Source organism: Melospiza georgiana, chromosome 6 (genome assembly GCF_028018845.1).
Source record: "Melospiza georgiana isolate bMelGeo1 chromosome 6, bMelGeo1.pri, whole genome shotgun sequence".
In the NCBI taxonomy this organism is placed as follows: Eukaryota; Metazoa; Chordata; class Aves; order Passeriformes; family Passerellidae; genus Melospiza; species Melospiza georgiana.
The window spans coordinates 32,839,606-32,860,200 of NC_080435.1; the positions used below are offsets into that span (position 1 = coordinate 32,839,606).

General features: G+C 35.3%; 2 protein-coding genes across 2 annotated transcripts in view; one reads left to right on the plus strand and one right to left on the minus strand.

The window, feature by feature from the left end:
• The window catches only part of AVEN (apoptosis and caspase activation inhibitor), an 84,261-nt gene extending 75,155 nt beyond the window's left edge, over positions 1 to 9,106 (plus strand). Inside the window, exons 3-6 of the mRNA XM_058025702.1 lie at positions 2,521 to 2,591; positions 6,049 to 6,144; positions 7,682 to 8,042; positions 8,658 to 9,106. Of these exons, the coding sequence (XP_057881685.1) occupies positions 2,521 to 2,591; positions 6,049 to 6,144; positions 7,682 to 8,042; positions 8,658 to 8,776 (647 nt within the window). The 3' untranslated portion in view covers positions 8,777 to 9,106. The remainder of the gene's footprint in view (positions 1 to 2,520; positions 2,592 to 6,048; positions 6,145 to 7,681; positions 8,043 to 8,657) is intronic.
• A 76-nt stretch (positions 9,107 to 9,182) lies between these two features.
• RYR3 (ryanodine receptor 3) overlaps positions 9,183 to 20,595 on the minus strand; it is a 198,456-nt gene continuing 187,043 nt past the window's right edge. Inside the window, exons 95-104 of the mRNA XM_058025703.1 lie at positions 19,873 to 19,915; positions 19,192 to 19,319; positions 18,249 to 18,309; positions 17,265 to 17,411; positions 15,456 to 15,590; positions 13,851 to 14,007; positions 12,676 to 12,740; positions 12,472 to 12,572; positions 10,896 to 10,947; positions 9,183 to 10,112 (exon numbers count right to left, since the gene is read on the minus strand). Coding sequence (XP_057881686.1) covers positions 10,017 to 10,112; positions 10,896 to 10,947; positions 12,472 to 12,572; positions 12,676 to 12,740; positions 13,851 to 14,007; positions 15,456 to 15,590; positions 17,265 to 17,411; positions 18,249 to 18,309; positions 19,192 to 19,319; positions 19,873 to 19,915 — 985 coding nt within the window. The 3' untranslated portion in view covers positions 9,183 to 10,016. The remainder of the gene's footprint in view (positions 10,113 to 10,895; positions 10,948 to 12,471; positions 12,573 to 12,675; positions 12,741 to 13,850; positions 14,008 to 15,455; positions 15,591 to 17,264; positions 17,412 to 18,248; positions 18,310 to 19,191; positions 19,320 to 19,872; positions 19,916 to 20,595) is intronic.

Sequence of the window (20,595 nt, forward strand, 5' to 3'; positions counted from 1 at the left end):
TTAGCTAATCCTTTAGTTTAATTTTATTATTTTATAAGAGTAGAGAAACCTAGTTCCTCCTTGATGCCGTGTGAGCAATAACTAGAGCAGTCTTGGGAATATTGGAAGAAAGTATATTGGAAGGAAGACTTTGAGGACCGTTTTGGTAGGACTTCTTTGCAAATTTAACTAAATAGAGCCTTTAAAATATTATCTGTTAAAACATTATTTTGCACATTTTCATACCCATTTTCAAATCAGGAGACTAATATTTTTATTTCTTTAGTTTTCAGAATTAGTTATTACGTATTAACAGCACTCTTTTTGAAACAGAGGCATTTATTTCCTCTTGAGCAATGAAGGGGGAGTAGTGAGTCAGTAGTGAGACAGCTGTGAGTGCTCAAGTTAAGTGTTTGCATGTGCAGATAGATGCATAAAGATATGGAGTCTTATTTTTCCACATTGCTGAGCATCCCTAGAAAAAGCTTGAAACTTGATGTTTTTACTGTATGAACTGAACATTTGTAAAGTTAATCACCTTATTAAATATCTAATTGTTAATTTCAGTGCTTATTTTTAATTACTGGCACTTGTACTGTTTGCTAGGGGCTGTTTTCAAAACAGTTATCTCTGACGATGCTGAATGTAAACTAAACATAGCTGACCAGGCAAGGTTCTATATCCCCACAATGCTGCTGAGCCATGTTAGATAAAGCAATTGAAAACAAAGAAATACATATTCAAGCTGGACATGGTAATGGCCTTAAATATTTATACAAATATTCAGCTGAGAAGGTAACTTTCTTGCTGTAACGGTACTGAAAATGATAATGGTGGACATGCCAGGTACTCAGTGTTTCTAGCATATGACTATATTTGCATACCCAATCACAATACTTGAAGTGCAATGAACTAGAAGTGCATGTTAGATATTAAAAAATTTTTTAATTCCACCCGAAGTATGATTAGATCTGTTGTTTCTCATTATTTGGCAAAGAAATAGCCAGTTCCTGTGCCATTTTGCTGCTTATTCCTTTTTTTTTTGCATAACAGAAGTCAGCTGATGCTTGCACTATTGAGTGAACTGCTGGAAGGTTGCACTCTCCTACATTTTGGGAGAAGCAGACAATGTAAAAGAAACCATTTTGGGGAAGGCAGATTATATGTTCAGATTTTGTATGCAGGATTAAGGGCATGATTCAGGAATCATCAAAAGTATGAATGGCAGTTAGGACGTAAGAGCCGAATTAAAGCTAGATGATCAATTGTTGGTAAAGCCATTGAAAACTTCCTCTAGGGCATTCATTCTTTTTTAGAGAGAGCTCTAGCTTCTCAGCCAGCTGCTGAAATAAATGACAGTGATTTACAGATGATCACAGAATGGGTCATGGGTTGGAAGAGACCACAGTGGATCGTCTGGCCCAACCTCCCTGCTCAAGCAGAGTGGTCCCAGAGCACATGGCACAGCATTGTGTCCAAATGGTTCTTGAATATCACTACTCTCTGGACAATCTCCCTGGACAGCCTGTTCCAGTGCTCACAGGAGAGAAGCTGTTCCTCATGCATTGGTGTCACTTCCTGTGCATCAGTTTCTACCCATTGCCTCTTGTCCTATTGCTTGCACCACCAAGGAGAGTGTCTTGACACCCTCCCTTCAGATGCCTACAGAGTGATGAGATCCCCTTTCAGTCATCTCTTGCAACCCTAATCTTTCATGTTTCCTCTGTCACAGACCTTACTTATTTTTTTGAGTTACTGGAGTTCTTGTATGTTTATTTCAGTAAATAAATTTGTGGGTCTGTCTTCTGTAACACAGCATAGGACTGTTATTGCATAAATACTGCATAAACACTGTATTTCAGGCAAAAGGATAGTAAGAAAAAGTTTCTACTGGCTTGAAGGAATGTGATAGGTTAGAAGATTCTGTAATTATGTATTTAACTTAATTAATCCTATTGAAGGATTTCTTTTAATTCAGTCCTTTTTGCATATGAATTGGAATTTGGGGTTCAGTGTGTTTTTCTGATGATGTGCTGGAGGAGGGAGTAGTAGGAACAGAGAGACTATAGCTACCAGACAACAGGAAATCTTTATTTGGCTTGTACAAAGTGATTTAAAAGAATATTTATAATCCATTTTTAGAAATATTCCCATGTTGGTAAGGGAAAATCTATGTACAAACTTTCAAAGCTGTTCATAAGACATTCACGCCATGAATACTGTGTGTATTCCTAGTATGTTGTCCAGATTGGACATTTGAATGAAAATCTAGCATGTTGGCATGGCACCTACGTCTCATCATTCAGTTTTGTATTGGTTGCCCTTTTTAGTGCTGTTTTGCAATAAGTGATTAAAAGACCTATAGAAGTTTGGCACAAATAAGTTTAATATTGTGAATACAAGCAGCATTAATATTAACTGAAAATTTTTGAAGAGGTGAGATTTATTTCTTGAATTTACTTCTTTGGGGTTGGGAACTTCAGAAAAACATCTTTATTCTTTTTTAAATATATATAAATATTTTTTGTTTCTTTTCCTTAGGAGATTCCTTTACACAGTTTCGATTTGCTGATGAGAAAGAATGGGATAAAGAAAGTATATGCCAAAAGCAGGTAACAGAATTATCATTTAAATGATTTTATATAGATAATCACCTGGGACTGAATATCTAGGCAGTTGTACCTTCAGCAACAAATTCTTAATACAATAATAGCACTCTTTATTTTGTATATTTTTATCGACTTCTCTCTAATGCTGGAGGCTCTTGTCCTTGGGCATTATCCTTTTTTGCTACTGAAGACTAATCAAAGCCTCAGGCTTGGTTTTAAGTTATGTTGGGAGGAGAGAATAAGAAAGGCCTCCAGTGAAGAGAAATATGACTCTTTGCTTTACTGACACAGGAATTCAGCCTTCCTTTTTCAGCTGTATTCAAGAGAAAAGAGTTTAATAGAATGACTATAACAAAACCTGTAGGAATATATTCATATGTTGGACTGCGAAGCGTTCTAGTTCCTTCAAATAACAGCTCCATATCCTCTGGTTGAAATGTCACGCCCTATATAATTAGGACACCAACTGGATTTATTGTATATGAATCCTTTATGCTTGAATAAAAAGGAGGGTAGCAGTAGAAGTCTCCTGTTTTCTCTATCAGGATGCCTTTAAGTGTCTCAATCTCTGCAGCTATCTTCCTCATCCAAGTCACCTAAATTTTTGCAAAATATATTTAAGAAAAGTCTTCCAGGCTTTTCTTAAAATTGCTGTGAAACTCTGCTTGAGAGTCTTTTGTAACATCCACATGTATTCAAATTTTAAAGATTTGCTATTTATTTTCTAAAATACTACAATAATTATTCCCTGGGAAGTGGTATTTAAAGATACTTTAGAGTTGCAAAGTCAAATTAAAGTGAGGAACTGAACCCAAACACAGCATTTGTCTAAACCACCACCTGTTTCTTTAGTGGAGCACAGGCTTTCAGTTACTATTTTTTCTTATCAGTTCTTCCATTCCTAGTGTGCAGGATGGTGTCAAAATCCCAAATATTAATTTCTTCATAATTTCCTCAGAGGATTTTCATTATAGCATTTAGGTGATTAGAACATAATAATTAATTCCTAATGGCTAAAGCCATTGTGAGCAGACTGAAGCTACATATTGTCACCATTACCCTTCCTTTGATTTGTTATTTTAATCCAGAATCCTGTCCCAGATGGTTTCACAGCATTATCTAATTTTCCACAATGTCTCTGATCTTCAGCCTGGTATCTCATGTTTTTTTATGACCCATCTTTCTTTTCCCTGTAAGGGAGATCCAAGTCCAATTTTTATCCTAGATACCATTTGCCAAATTCCTGGCCTTTGCCTCTTAACTCACCTATTTCTAGTTTTTTGTCTGTCTACACATTATGTACAGGATTAAGAATTTTAAACTGAAGTATATTGGTTATGAGGAAACAGAGTAAAGCAGAAAAGACATAGAACTAGTTGCAGAATTATTAGATATTTCTCATTCTCCATCTTTTGTAGGAAGCAATAGCAAAGCATCAGTTTCAAATGTGGAATGGAAATGTTACAGTGACATCAACAATAACAGAATTTCAATTTATTAAGAATACTGTTTTTCATTTTCACAAAAAGTAGGTTTGCATTTGCTCCATTTCATATTGATAAAATGCAATAAAAATCATGGTCTCATTCATATCATGGTCTACAATTGAAAAAGCACAGTTATTAGTCATTTGGATTTTTCAATAAAAAATGGTAATTCCAGCAACAAAGTATGCCTCCACAATTCTTTTGAGCAAATAATGCTATGTGCCATGAAGTGTTCATAATCTATTAAGTACTGCTTTCGTCTCTTTGCTTTTTATTAGAACACCACTTTTAGAGAAGTCTCTACTTAGATATCAAATTCCTTCTTCTATTATGTTATTTCTCAAAATTCCCCTTTTCCTTTATCCTCAACATTTCCTCCTCTTTCCTATCTCCACTTTTTTACCTTCATTTGCTATGTTCATTCATGTTAATATTTTTGCAAATATACATAGCTCCTCCAAAATGCACTTAAATATTTGTTATTCAATTATACTTTTTAGAATTTTTTTGTGTTACAAGATTCAAACAGTTTCCTTGTCTTTTGCAACTGTGCAGAAGCTACATTTGATCCTTAATATCTATCAAAATAACTGTATTTTCTGCACATCTAGTTCATTGCTGGGCAATAAGAATTATTTGCTGAAGACTTTCTGAGGTTACTTTCACCAGTCAATCATTTTTCATGGTGATCACTAACCCATTGTAAAATGAAGTTCCCAGTACAGAAGATAAGTCTTACATCAGTTACTTTTTTTTAGTCCTTTTATTCTCATTAAAGAATACCAGAACCTGTATTTGAATACAAGAAACTGTTGAATCAACTGCATTTTTTCTTTTTAAAATTTATTTTAATTTTGTAAATATACTGTCAGAACACACTATGTCTTTGATGTTTGCTCTTGCTTCATGTGCAGGTGTTAAGAGCCTGTTAAAAGGTGTTGACTGGCTTTTGGAAGCAGTATGAATTTCTTTGACAAATCTCTGATGATATGTCATAAAACTCTCCTAATTTATGAGTATTTGGACTTCTAAATGTCTGTGCTAGTCTACATCATATTGAGAGGGACAAATTTTTGTCTCTTAAAGTGAGATTTGGAAGCAACTTTTCTACTTCCATGAAAATACAGACAGAGAGCATAGACTGAACTGAAGCATTTTGTTGTCAGATTTTAAAATACGTGATGGATATCAGATTTATCTTTGCCAGTTTATCCATGGTGAACATGTTCAGAATGTTATGTTGTACTCTGAGCTTGAAATCTGTTTTGAAACTACTGAAATCTGGTCTGTTCTGTAGAAACTACAAATGTCGCTGGTCCATTTTGTGTGGTTTTGTTTTTTAGAAAAGGGTCAAGAGAAATGGCAACTTCAATACCTGTCACAGTAATAAAATGTCATTTAGTAGCAGTAGCATATCTTTCTCGAGCGTCATTTTAGAAGTCTTTGTAACTATATACTTTGTTGGTTTTGGAAGTATCAAAACATTTGAAAAGATGGGGAAGTATGAAGAGGCCTCTCTTGAGACATTAAATTTAACTGCACAGGAGCTGCATGGGATGATTGCATAGGAAGTAGTGGCAGCTCATTAAATAATGGCATTTCACATTGCATGAAATCTTCACAGTTCAGAAGATGTTTCAGTTGGGAAAGCTTCTTGTGCCATTGTCAACTTCCTGAACTATTTCCTATTTGAAATTTAAAGATACTGTCTAAGGATCATTCTATTTATACCTTGTTTTTTAACCTTAAGTGATTATATGCATTTTAGGTGGTTTTATGTTATTATTTAGCCAAGCTGCTTCATAAAAGTGTATTTTAAACTATTAATTTGTGCATTTCATTAAATTCCTTGAATGTATGTGACAGGAAAATGTAATAACTGATTTGGTGAATGGTTTTGTGTTTGGTTGGTTGTTGTGTTTTTTTTTTTTCCCCACAAGTATACTTTACTTATATGTTTAATTATGTTTCAGTTTTCTGCACTTTCTGTTGACTGCCAGTCTTTGGTCCAGGCCCTTCAGGAATTGCCTCTACATCTGAGGCTGAATATAGCTGCTGACCTTGTGCAGGTAATGCTGTGAAATTTCACAAGAAAATGCAACCATTTTAGGAGAAATAATGTGTGTGAGAATGATTAGTCTTCAAACAGAAGTAGACTGTATTATATAAGTAAATGCATTCATTTAGACAGGTGTGTCAAGTGGCATGTAATGAAGGATATCTCTCTATTGACACATTTTGTGTGCCTATTTGGCCTTAAAATCTCTGAATGTGCAGTATATTAGATTTGAGATTGAGTATCAGAATGTTTGACATGGAATGATTGCACTGTTTTTGTGTTTGCTTCTCTTGTTAGCAGCTGTTAAAAGTTTGCACCGAAACTTTGTAAGTGCTTTCACATTCTTCCTGCTAAGTATACTAATTGTGATTTAATCTTCTACATCACTAATATCAACAAACATGCTTTTCTCCATGAATCAATCCTTAGAGGTAAAACTGTCAATTGTACAGGTGAAGAAAGTGTCATTTATTCACCAGTGGCAGGATAGCAACAATAATAGTAAAGTGTTCCTTCAAACTGTGAAAAAGAAAATACTAATGTAAGGGAAGAAGAGCCAGTGAGACTTAAATATAAAAAAAATTCTTAAAAGGCTCCATTTGTCCAAGCAAGGAAAAGTATGGCACTTACAGAAGGATTAAGACTAGCCCTAGGGAGAAGGACTTTGGGGATGTTTGTGAATGAAAAGCTCAACATGACTCAGCAATGTGCGGCATGTTTCAAAGGAAACCTGACCATCAGATCGGGAGAGGTGATTCTCACTCTCTGCTCTGTTCTGCTCTGCCCTGGTGAGATCCCACCTGGTGAGTTGCATCCAGCTCTGGGGTCCCCTGCACAGAAGGACATGGACCTCTTGGAGTAAGTGTGGAGGAAGGCCACAAAGTCGATCAGAGAGCTGGAGCACCTCTCCTGTGAAGACAGATTGAGAGTTGGGGCTCTTAAGGCTGGAGAACAGAAGGTGCCAGAGAGACCTTAAGCACCTTCCAGTACCTACAGAGCAGAGCTGGAGAGGGACTTTTCACATGGGCATGTATAGAAAGGACAAAGGAAATAGCTTTAAGCTAATGGTGGGTTGTTCTAGAGCTATCAAGAAGTTATCAAGAAGTTCTTGACTGTGAGTGGTGAGGCACTGGAACAGCTTTCCTAGAGAAGCTGTGGACTAACTATCCCTGCAAGTGTTCAGTGAATGCCAGGTTGGATGAGGCTTTGAGCAATCTGGATTAGTGGAAAGTTCCCTGCCCACTGGCAGGCAGTTTAGAATAGATAATTTTTAAGTTCCCTTCCAAACCAAATCATTCTATGATTCTGTCAGTGCTAGTGTTAGCATACATTCTCATATTCTATAATAAGAGATAAAAGGAGTTTGTATTTTGCATTTGCTATTGCAAAAGTGTCAAGATAACTTTAGTTTTTACTTCTGAATTTGATTCTGCTCAAATTTCCTGTACCTTATCAAGTATAGCAAGTATGAATTATAATCCGAATTAGACAGAATAATAATAATAGATAATAATTATAAGGACTCAAGTCCTTTCTTGTACTCATAGGCATCAACACCTCTAGAGATCCCACAGATGAAATCTAAAATTTTTGAAGATGGGAAGAAGAGAGAGCAGCTGTTCCGGCAGTCTCTGGCTCAGAGTGAAACCGGGCTGGTCTCCCATCCTGTTGGTAATTCTCTTGCTCCATCAGGACCTGGGAGTAAAAATGCCTCTAGGGCAAATGCAAGAGAATCATTTCAAAGAGTCCATCCTCTATCAAATCAAGACACTGACCATTTGGATGAAGAACTAGATCGTCTCCTGAATCTAGAGGCTCCCATTAATACAGAAAATGGACCTGTGTCAGGTACATTATCCTGCAGCATATCAACTGAGAAAGATTTGAAAATGGATTGTAAGGAAAATGGTAAGCTTTCTCCCCAGCATGACCTTATTTAATTTTCACTGGTCTCTGTTTTGGTGATGTTTTTGAATTTTTGGTTAGCCAGTCAACAGTGCTGCTATCATTTCTGTCAGACTGCATTTCATATATCTGGGGCTGTGTTCTGGCCCATTTGTTCATTTTCAGTTTTAACTCCTCACTAACCTGAAGTTTTACCATTGTCAGTTCACTTTAAACATTAAGTGAAATTCCTCTGCAAAACAGCATTGGGCTTATGATTTAGCAAAAATTTAAATTTAAAAAAAAAAAAGTGTTCTGCTAGTGAGTGTATTGCTGTTTTATTGCAGGGAAGATAAAGTATTTGTATCAACTTTTAGTTCACTGGGCTAATAGTGTACAGAAGAATTGACAACTATTTCTGATGGCTTCTCTAAATGCTACTTTCAAACTTTACTAGCATTGATTTTACAAAATGAAGTTTAGCATGGAAACTATTTTTGGAATATGACTTGCTGTTCTTCAGGAAGGAGAGATTGTGTTTAAATACAGTCAGTTGTGCATTGAAAGCAAAATTATACAAGACAGAGGTAGTATTGCTTGCTTTCCAGATTTTCAGTCTTCTTGTTTTTGCTTCTCTAGAGCCTTTAAAAGTAGATATGCCTGAAGAGAAAAGCACATCATCACAGCAGCAGCAAAGTACATCCAAAGATGTTACTGAAGAAGAGCTGGAAGATTGGCTGGACAGCATGATCGCCTGAAGCTCAAATTTCCTCATATGAATAACTGAATATAGCAAACATTATGTAGAAACTTGAATCTTTCTTTATCTCATCTCCTTGTTATTTCCTTTTTCTGTCTGCCAAATGCCTGTTTTTCTTTGCTGGCACTTAAAATTTTGTGCAACCAAAATGAATTTAGATAAGATTGAAAATTGTTGGAGACAAATGATATTATTAGAAAGGTCTAAAAGTTGTGATAGAGTTTTCTTTGCTAAAAAAGCAGACTACAATGCAGAAATAAAACAGTTATATTTCAGCTTGTACTTGCTCTATGTAGTCCTTAAAATAAAGCTGTGGATGAACAATGAATATATGTGTGTTTAGTTACCATTGTCAAAAAACTCTGTGTTGTAGAAAAATGGGAAACAAGAGAGCAACAGCTATATTTGGTTTATAATACTTTATTGCAGTGGGCACTTTTTATTAGAAGAAAAAAAAAAGCATAATCCTAGCAACTTCTACTTGCAGGTGACCACAGAGCATTGTTTTATTTTGGCCTAAGATTTAAATTGGGTTCATTTTCATACAGTGTATGTCTTTTAACAGCAGCATCTAATAAGCTGTTATTGAAGGTAGTATATAAACAAACTTTAAGTGCAATTTGATACAGAAAGACAGAAAAGCAATACAGTTAATGGGTCTGTTCATCTAGAACACTAACAAAAAGTTTGCATAGCTATGTCTACAGAGGTTTTAAGGCACTTTAATGTTTCAAGGTTGACAAAGTGTTTGAAAATGATTTCTTTTTAACTGCTTAAAGCTTTTCAAACTGTATCTTGGTACATTCTCTAGCAAATACTGTGGGGAAAAACTGGACAGCAGTTAGTTGAACTATTTTTCTGAGGTACAGTCTCTGATGTTCAAGTTCTTCAATGTCAGATGTGCAATTAAGATGCCTTTTAGCCCTTTCAACTGTACTGCCAAACACCAGGTTAACTGAAGTAGTTAAAAAGTTGTTATAATTTTAGGCCATGTTTGAACTGGAAGGCTTAAGTTAATCTGGCATAGTTTTTGCTAATTAAAATTCCAACAAAAGACCTGTTTCATATGTGGTAGGTACAAAAAGCCTCTGAAATAGTGTCAAATTTTATGTGTGTCTTGAACTTTGAAGACATTTAAAGCAAATACAAGCTGTGAAATTATGCCGTGAAAAGAACAGATTTTTTTTTTTGTATACTGGATCTTAGCAGTTCACAAATAAATCATTTCTTTTGTGATATTAGCCAAGCTGATCCTCATACTGTTTTCGGAAGCAGTCCCCTGCCGGGAAAAAATCCCAACATCTTTCTTGGTACATCTTCCACACAAATGATTCCTGAAAGTGAGAAAGAGTATTTATTTTACCAGTCACTGTGCAGTTAGTGCTGTAGATGAACTTTTAACAATAACCACATATTGTGCCTGCTACCATGGAGTAGAATTTATAGACACTGGAACTCAAGATATTGTAACTCAATGCTTATAAGAGTTTTATTCTTCTCTTAATTCAGTACTACTGAAATTTAAGCTCTATTAGTAAAATATCAAAGTATAAATTAATCAATCTCTATATACAGAGCAAACCTGTTGACAAATTTGTATATAAGCAAATGTATTTTGCTTTGAATGGAAAACAAAGGTAGTTCTGTAGCATTTGCCTAAGAGCTTCTTATTAGAGAGAAGATATAATTAAGTTCTAGTTATTTTCTTATTTGTTTACCTTTAGGGCTTAACAATGCTAATATATGGTCACCCAAATGCCTATCTATCTACAAATATATCTAGATTTTGACTATCAATATAGTAGCTTAACTACTTAAGCCTCTTGGCAATAAACTACACCTGGTGCATTTTCTTTTCAGAGCTAAGATGACAGTAAGATTACTACTAACTGACTTCTGACAGAGTTCTCTGCAGTGAAGCAGTGCAGCATTCCCCTCTCCCTTTTGTTTTAACCCTTTTCTTTCACTGGCAGTAGCCTCTTGGGGAGATTGGCATCATCCACACTTCTCAGTGGTACATCAGTTCCACCTGCTGGTACACAGCTACAAGGCTTGAGAAGATAAACATGTTGAAAGATAAGCTTAATGGTTTTTCTTAAGTTTTATTTTCTACTCACCTGGCCAGTATGTTCAGTTTCATCCTTGTTAATTAGATACATTAAGAAGAACCTGAAACAAGCACATGAAGTGGGTATTAATGGAGGAAACATGATCTCTCTGCCTGACCTTTTCTAGTCTGGGGTTTGTGTGGAAGATAATGCCAACCAGCAAAGCAATGACACTACTAGGCATCTAAAGTGCTTAATTTAAGGGAGCAAATTGTGTCCTGAAGCATGTCTCCTGTGAAAGTGCTAGCAGTTAAAAAATCTGTAGAAGTAGAAAAATGCAATTTAGCATTTCCTTCGTTTCAGTGTGAAGAGCAATACCTGACTTAGACATATGCCAAATTCTGAGCACATATGCTCCAACATGTCACCTTGGAAGAGGTTACCATGGCTACTGCGTGAGAAGTGTGGTAAATACTGAGCTGCACCAGGAGCTCTGAGCACTGCTGCTGTACAGCTCATAGGCTGAGCCTGTCCTTCCCCAACACCTGAGCGCAGTCAAATGTTGAGAGCTTCAACTAATTAGGAAGACTGTAGAGAGTCAACTGTGGTCTGTTTAGAGGTAACTAGTCATGATTGGTCAGTTTTGGTGCAGGGAATTTGGAATGAGGCTATGTGCTTTCATTGTGAAGGAAGGAAAGTACACTGATTTTAACAGTTGTCTAATTAAAAGGAAATCTGATAAAAAGATGTTCACTATATATTCTATTATGAAGAAAATGGCCATTTTTAATTTACAGTGAATTAGAGGTTCCCATGTTATAACTAAGCAGTTTGATACAGTAAGAAGAGCTTGGATGTTACAGACTAGTAAAACTAGAAGAAGTTCAGATGCAGTATTCCAAAGCCAGACTGCTATAAGATTTCACCAGCTTCTCCTTTCATTCTACTGGTGCAATTCTTGTATAATTAATTATCTTTGTTGCATAAATAACTAATGCAACAAGAACAACTTTTTTAATATCCTCTTACTAATGAAATACTAATGTCCTCATTTACTGATGAAAGTGGAAGAGCACTCTCTTGGGAGTTTGATACAGTCTATCAAACAGGGATACAGGGAGTTGATACATGTGCAGCTCCTGAGTGCTTCAAGGTTTCAAAACGCTCCAGTACCACTAAAGAACTATAGGAATGGAGTTAACTATTTTTTGGAGCTTACCTTTGAAGAACTTTCTACAAGTGCCTTTATTTGCTTTGTTTTGGTTTGGGTTTTCTTTTTTTTCTAAAATGAAGCCAGTTTTCTCTGGTCTCATCAGTATTACTAAGCCACCAGAAGTCACAACCAAAACTTCCAAACTAAAGCAACTTAATTAAACTGTTCCCTATCCTTCCCCATATTTGGCTTTCCTCCCAGCAGAATAAGGAGCTGATGTGCCTTCTGGTCTTATTCTACTAAGGTACTTCATGTGCAAGGTGAGCACCTTAAAGGTAACAATCAGTATGGAATAGAGGAGGGGAGACCCCAAAGGAAATGTTCCTCAGTTTTCTAGATTTCTGGCTTGGGATTTTCAGCAATGTGTGCACCTAAATGACCCTACATCTGAAAGGTCTCTTTATCATAATTCCAATTGTAAAATGTACTTACAGGTAGTTTGCCAAGTTATGTTCTTGCAAAGTATGTGTTTCAAAGCCGTGTGGAGTTGTGTCAAAGTAGTCATTGCCAATTCCACAAATAAAGCATTTGGTCTGAAAGCAAAAGTTGTGGTTATAGATTAATTTTAACTCAAAAACACTAATTGGTGACAATCTAGGTGAACAAGAGCAATGAAAAATGTAATGTGCTTCCTACCTCCATGTCCTCTCTCACTTGTTCTTGCTGGTCTCTTAATTCACCAAAAGCATCAATAATCAGACCTGTTTCAAATAGAAAAGTAGCAACACTTCAGTACTTAGCAATATTCATACTGCAATTAATGTCATTCCTCCAGTGTCTAGAATTTAGTGTACTTATACATACAGGCACAATCTTGTGGAAAGACTTTTTTGTCCTTTGTTATTAAAATTAATATTATTTATTAATATATTATATAAATATTATTATTATTTAATAGTTCATTTAACCATACACAAACTCATCTCTTTTGTTCCCATAAATGAAATTAATTTTCACTCTCCTTCTCATTAAACTCTTATATCCCAAGTCTTTTTCAGAATAGACAGCTCTGTTCCCACAGCCCACCTTGGACAGTTAGTGAGTCTGCTTCGCATTTGAAGTATTACTCCTCCACTTTCAATGTTTTAAGAAAAGAATTGGATAATTTTGGAGACTGTGACATTTGTAACTTTTGCTCAGTATAGATGTGCTACATTTTTTTCTTTGCCACAAGGTTGCCATAAAATAGTGTGGTTTTTTCCATCAGCCTTAAAGAGTTTATGCAATGAGTGTTGAATGCTGCCCATCACCGAAGAGGGGTCCTGGTTGCTGCAAACCACAACTGCAACCCAATTAAAACTGAAATCAGCCTCTGAAGAAAGGAGGAAATGGAGGAAAGTTTTCTGGAGACACATTAGACATCAGGATGTTAAATGGCTATGTGCCCATGGTGACTTTCTCCATGTCATTTACCATTTCCAACTGGAAAGTCTCCATTCCCCCAGGCAGCTGTGGTGATTCCAGGCTAAAAGTGAGACGAGTGTCTTCAGCAAGTTCTCCAGAGTTTTAAATGCTTAGTATAGGAGAACAGCACTCCTGCACAAGGTTCATTATTGTTGGATAGTTACAAACGTGTTCATAAAGACTGCAACCCACCTACAATACATTCCTTGTGCTTTGACTTTGTGTAGTACTTGGGAAAAGGCATATTATGTATAAATTAATATAAAATTATTACTTTCAGAAATAAGGATATTATGAATTCAGGAATAAGTCTTTACAGCAATACTGCTAAATTTACCTCAAACATAAATATGGTTTTCAATGGTGAATTAATTTTGAACAATGTCTACTAAGGTAAGTGATGGTACCTTGAATAATGGCCAGTAGGATAACAATGACAAAGAAGAAAAATGTGATGTCAAAGACAATTCGGTACATTTCATAAGGGTCTCCAGCAGGATCCTCAATTTCATCTCCAATGCCACCACCAGCTCTTACACCCACATACATGTGGAACAGGTAACACTATAAAAGAGAGAGGAAAATTACAGATACATTTATCATGAACTATTATTTTGGGATTTTTTTTCTTGTTTTTCAAATTATTCTGCTCTGCTAATTCTCTTGACAATTTAAGTAACAAACAAATAGTAACAAGAACACATAATATCATTCCTCATGTATCAAGCACAGTGCACCAAAAATCTGTTACTGTCTTAAGTAATGTGATACCACCTTCAGGTACACTTACTAAGAGGGGGAGTTAGCATCAGCTGTTACCTGCTCCTCCCTCACTGGGTCTTATTTCAGACTGAGACTATTTTGGGGTTATTTTTCTTGTATTTGTAACTGTATTCAACCATATCCTATTCCTTATATTGATTTCTAAGGTTCTGTCTTGCTCTGAGTAAGAAGAAGACATCTTTTAAAGTCTTGCAGTGAAGTTTAGCAATGTGGAAAATATTGCCATAAAATGAATAGGGGGATATCCACAAGTAGATCTAGCTGTTTGTAGGTTTCTATATAAATTAATTTTGCAATACTAGATTTATTATATTGTAAATTAGTTCTGATCTGTGAAATGACCTTTCAATGCAGAAGAAATCACTTTACAAAAGTATTGTCATATTTTTAAATATATAAATCTTAATTTAAAAAAACTTTAATAATGTGTATATTTAAGCTCTGTAAGTATTTTTGAATGGACTCTTCTGTCAGAGTGATAAACTACGGATGTTCCTACAGAGTCTTTTAAACCACCTTCAGCCACACAGTGTGGGTTAAAACCAATATCAATCTCTAACCACAGCCAGTTTTTTGGAGTCACATTAGATATCAGGGTGTATATAATGAGTATAAAACCTGGCATTAGCAAACATTAAACAGAGCTCTGCATCCATTTTTATAATGCAATTTTACTGATAACAAAAGATGCTAGTGCTACTTTAATAATACTTTAAAATGTAGCTTAGAATTTATTTACCTCACTTAATAGTGTGTTTTAAAATGTAATATAGTTTTACAACTGGTGCTATTAATATCCCATAATTCATATAATCTAAATAAGGACAGGAAGAGCTTGCACACTTGCAAATATTGGGAACAAATAGGGCTTCTTTGTTGTGACAGCATAGCTTCTTTTTGAAGCTCTGACTAGTTTGTCCAGAAATTCCTTTTTTACTTTGAGAGTTTGCCGTCCTCAGCTGCAAAAGCATTGTGGCACATCATAAACCACAGTATTTAGGAAAAAAAATCAGAATACCTTGCTATGTGTCATCTGCTGTTGAGTTTAGGCCACTGGAGAACACAGAGGGAATTTCAAGACTATTTGTATTTCCAAAATAATATGTATCAAGAAGAATAACCCAATAGATTTAACGACAAACACATCCCTCCTTACTCATGGCTCTGTCTAAAGTATACATTTGAAAATTCAGGATGATATTTGGGGCACATGGTGATGTTTTAGTTACCGTCATCATGTCGTCACATTTCATGTCTGGTTCATCTTCATCTTCACTTTTGTTGTAGAATTTGCGGAAGAAGTTGAAGGCCACCACAGTGTACAGGTACACTACCACGGCCAGGAGTCCCACAGTGAGCACAAGCTGTGTGTGGGGACATGACATGAAAATCAGTTTCAATATCATTTTGACAGAAGAGACATGCCTGCTTGGTGCACTGCCTCACATTTTGAAAATTAGTTATATTGTACCTTTCCCAATAGGGAAATTAATGATAGAAGTTACGTGTGTATCATCAGAGCAATTTTTTACACTCTTTAGTTTAAAAATTTAGTTATAGTAACTTAAAACACTGGATATACAATAAAAATTAAATAATAAAAATAAAAAACCTTTAGATAATTTGAACATTTCAACTAGGACTTCTTAGGACTTATAAGGAGTATATTCTCTTCCAAAGCTGTTTAGCAAAGCCATTGCTAAAATGGAGAGAAATTTTTTTAGATGAGAGTAAGTAATTTTCAGTTCCTGCCGGTAAGCAAATAAAATCATTAGGGGAAAAAGTTTAGCAATTAATGAGACCAGATTATATTGTCTGTTGAAGTTGGTGTTAGAAGATGCAGCTCTAGAGAGTTTACTCAAAGTTACACATTTTAAAAAATGCAACAACCAGTATTTACTCTTTGAAAGAAACATAAGAGTATTGAAGGACAAGCTGATCAGTTATCACTATCTGCAGACCTGTCAGCATGCTCCCAAAGTGAACATTTCAATGCAGAAATCTGCAGCTGTCTTTCAGTGTTCATATTTACTTGCCAAAAAAGCACCAAGATTAGAAAAATTATTCATTGCTATTTAAGAATGTAAAAGCCACAGTCTTGAGTTAAAACAGTTTTGTCAATTATGCTCAGTTTTGTCGATGACATTTTTAAAGCAATTCATAAGGAAGATACATAAGTCATTACAATCATTAAAACTAATATGGACTTGGTCTTCTTGAAGTAAAATAAATAGTATAAAATCAGAGATTTCATTTGTTTGTGTGATGATAACACATCATCACCGTGTGTGGGTATATTTTTATGCCTCTTCCAAAACATCATGTGCTATAAAATGTTTTGACAAATCTAGCAGGGCATAGGTGTAGGCTTAGAATGTATGTTACTGCATTTGAGAAGAAATAGAATGTATATGTTTGAAATTATATTTTGGGGAATTTAGATTTCTTAAATGTGAGTTTAAAAGTAACTGTAAATCTTGCTTTTTGTTGTTATTCTAGCTAGGAACATGGGTTCTTTGGAGATCAGTACATGATTCCCTGCAGAAATTTTAACAATTAGTTTTAGAATTACACTTTATTAACCTGATTTTTGCATGACAAAAGGCCATAGAAGCATATTCCACACTACAGAATGCCCACACCTTTAAGCACATTCTTATTAGCCAGGTATTGAAATCTCAGTGCCCAAATCAATATTACTGCTGTAGCTAAGGAGGGATTGTGTACTCTTAATATCTATCACCAATCACCTCATCATTGAGGATACAGAACAAAGTGGTTAGGAAGTAACTAATATTCTTATATTTTTCCAAAATTGTGTGTTTTCTATTGCGTACAACACTTTATCTGTCATCACTTGGTGGGTTTACATTGTTATAATTCCATAGGGTTTAGTATACATTAAGTGTGCTGCAGAAGATATGATCAATCCTACCATGATATAAATGAATTGCATTCCAATATTTCCTTTACAACAAGATTTTTCCAGTACTTTTACAAAGTGCATTTATTTTCAAACCTTTTAATGTAGCACCTACCTGTTTGCCATTGTGAGTGACTGAAGACAAAATAGTTCGCAATGTCTTAAAACCCATAGCAATATCCAGCAGATGAGCAGCAAAGAAGAAGTTGTTGTAGTGCCCAAGGATAGACATAGTAGTGTACCAAGCTAAGTATAAGAATGACTGCAGAGAAAGTGAAAAGTGGCAGAGGGTTAACAGGTGCTGATGTGCATTATTAGATCCAGAAAATAGAGTTTTAAGTCATTCAAGTTGTTGTAGGATGCTTTGCCTACATGGGGATTAAACAGCTGAAACTTCACCCAGCTTTTGAAAATTACCAGTGATGGAGTGGGAGGTCACCCTGCTTTTGCTGTTGAAAAATGCTGAGACCAGCTGAGACCTGACTCACCAACCCCAAAAACAGACATCACAAGGATGTGAAAAACCTGTGTATCCTGACAGCTACTGGCACTGGCAGGGATGTGGAAGGCAGGTGTTTCCTGATAGAGCAACCAATGATTGGTGGTACTAATAACTTATTTTAAGATGAATGGTGCTCTGTTGAGCTAACATGACTAGCCTGGGAACATGTGAATTCCATACAATCACTTTATGTTGTAAAATCTCAGTCCCACTTTTTAATGGCAGGGATTTCTAGCACCCCCAGAGGTGTGTGTAGATTCTTCAATGGAATGAGAATGCTCCCCAGGGTTACTCCTTGAGGCTGAACGAAAGAAATCTGTCACTGATGTGGGCAAGTAACATAAGTATTGAACTACCTTTAAGACCATTAATTTAATAAATAAAGTACTATAATAGCAGTTTTAACCATCTATAATGTGCCTATATAATTCTGAGTAAAACATCCTTTATTCTAATCACAAGACAGAAAAAAATATTTTAAAATGGCTGTGTAATGCAATATTATTTGTGTATGTTTGTTGAAAATAAAAGCAGATGGTGGAGGACATACATGTTTAGAGTAAATCAAAGCATATTCATCTAGGCTAACATACTCACATTATCAGTGAAAACAACTCCGAGCTTCCAAATGTGGTACTTGGTATCAATGGAGCTTAGCCTAAGAAATAAACAATTTGTGAAAAGCATAAATGTCAAAAATAAATATTGACTTCTCTATTTATAAACATACATTAGTCGTGGCACTTCAGGTTTTTTTGCTGAAGGTGGTGATATAGATTGTTCATTTTTTGAGTGATCCAGGTACTTCATTTTTTCAGAGTATTTATTAATTCTGAGCACAATAAAGAGTTTCTAATCCAACAAAACTGATGTAACAATTTTAGGAAGAATGATACTCCTATATTCCAGAGTTATGCCAAAAGTAGTGAAATGTGGAAGACAGATTGCTTAAATTGAGGAGGTTCTATTTAGTGTAAAATATTCCCAGAATAACCAAGAGAAAAGGTAATACCTTCTGCAATATTCTAAATGTTTTATGAGCCATTGGATGGCATGCAAAGGGAAATCTCTGTTGTGCATCTTACACATTAAGAAAACCAACTCCCGCAGGAGCATAAATCACTTGGGACTGGGACAATTTCAAGCTCTCATCTTGACTTACTGACTAAGTAGGAAAACGTCTCTGAATCTGTACTAGACACCTGTTATCTAGGTATTACCAGTTTTTCAGTCCACTGGTTTATAAACTTTGTTATAAGACCTTAAAAATGCTGCATTAATTATTGTTTAAAATGAAAGAGTGACCAACTATATCAGTCAGCATAAACTCACTGATTTTTTTCCTTACTTTTATAACACAACTGTATTTTGAAACAAACAAAAAACTGTTTTATTTTACTTCCACACTAGGAAGACTCATTTATTCGAATTGTCCATCTTGAGGAAAACATCACAACAGTTTCAAAATTAAATCCATTTTTATCTTTGATGATGAAATTATTCCAACACATAATTTGTCTGTGAAATTTAGAAATCGTACCATGACACCAGTGATGCCTCTTCTGGTTCACTCTCTTCCAATGGACTAAAATCAAGGGCACTCTTGTCCAAACCCAGAAGTTCTGCAATGCGCTCTGCTCCATATAAATCTCCATACTTATTAATAACCTAGAAGGGGAAAAACAGAAGGTTTTGATCACAGAAACTCCTCAGTGACATTCACCTAACTCTAGACCAGTAGTTTTCAGGAATTAAAAACAAAGTCCTTCACAAATAACACTACTAGAACAGTAAGAGCTCCCATGAAACCCGGGGAGCATAAAAAAGAAAAATAGAAGCATTAAAGGCTATTATCTGAAAGCTTATGTATAATTTTCTGTCATTTAAGCTGGCATGTTTTTCTTTTTTTAGGGCAATGAGAGGGCTTTGTATCCTAAAGATGACAATGATTGCAAATTAGACCTGCTGGCTGATTGACAGGACAAAGTTATTTCAAATGTCTGAGTCTAGGAAGGAAACTACAGCCTTCTGTCTTCCTCCTTCCTCCCACCTACACCACAGCTGCCTTTTCACTGAGATATTTAACACAACAACTTCCATAAAACAAATTCCAGTTCTCTGTTATTTCTGTATTTATGTGTACAGAAGCATATGGAGATCCAAATTGACCAAATAGTAGTTTATTGCTCTGGAAAGCATAATAGAAATATAAAAAGCCTACCTTCCGTTTCACAAATTTGTCCCAGTAATTGTTAGGGAAGGACCTACATAGATAAGGCGAAAATATTTCAAATTATTTAATTTGTTAGGGGAAAGGAAACAAAACAATGAAAAAAAGAGAAAATGCCACATGTCTGATCATTGCAAATTTTTTTCACTCACTGCACTTCAAATTAGGAGACTGATTTTTTTTCATGGGGACAACAGCTGTTATTAATCATAATTTACTGCAATATTATCTTGCCCCTCCAAACCCTCTTTGTTTTTCCCATTCACAAATATGACTGGCTACAAAAGGTTAGCAGGCTAAATACTATCACCTGATAAGCTTAACAATTCCTTAGTAGCAGGTTAGTCACTGTAATATAATTCATCTACTAAATAAATACTTTATCACCCCTAGCCATAAAAATCAAACCAGATTTCAGAGAAAAATAGGAGAATCTTATATGATAAATAATTTTTTAGTTTATTGGATTACATTTCAAACAGAGGTTGAACACTTGAGAACCAGTCAACAGTTTGCCAACAGAATATATAAAAATCTCAAACTTGCCAAGAAAATTCAAGATCATTTGCCAATATATAGCAAATATATATATATATAGCAATATCCTGGAACTCATTCTAATGATCTTACCCATTTATACCCATGTTATACCCATTTTGAGGAATGCCAGTTAGCAGGAAACACTACAAAATTTAAGATTTTTCTCTCATTATT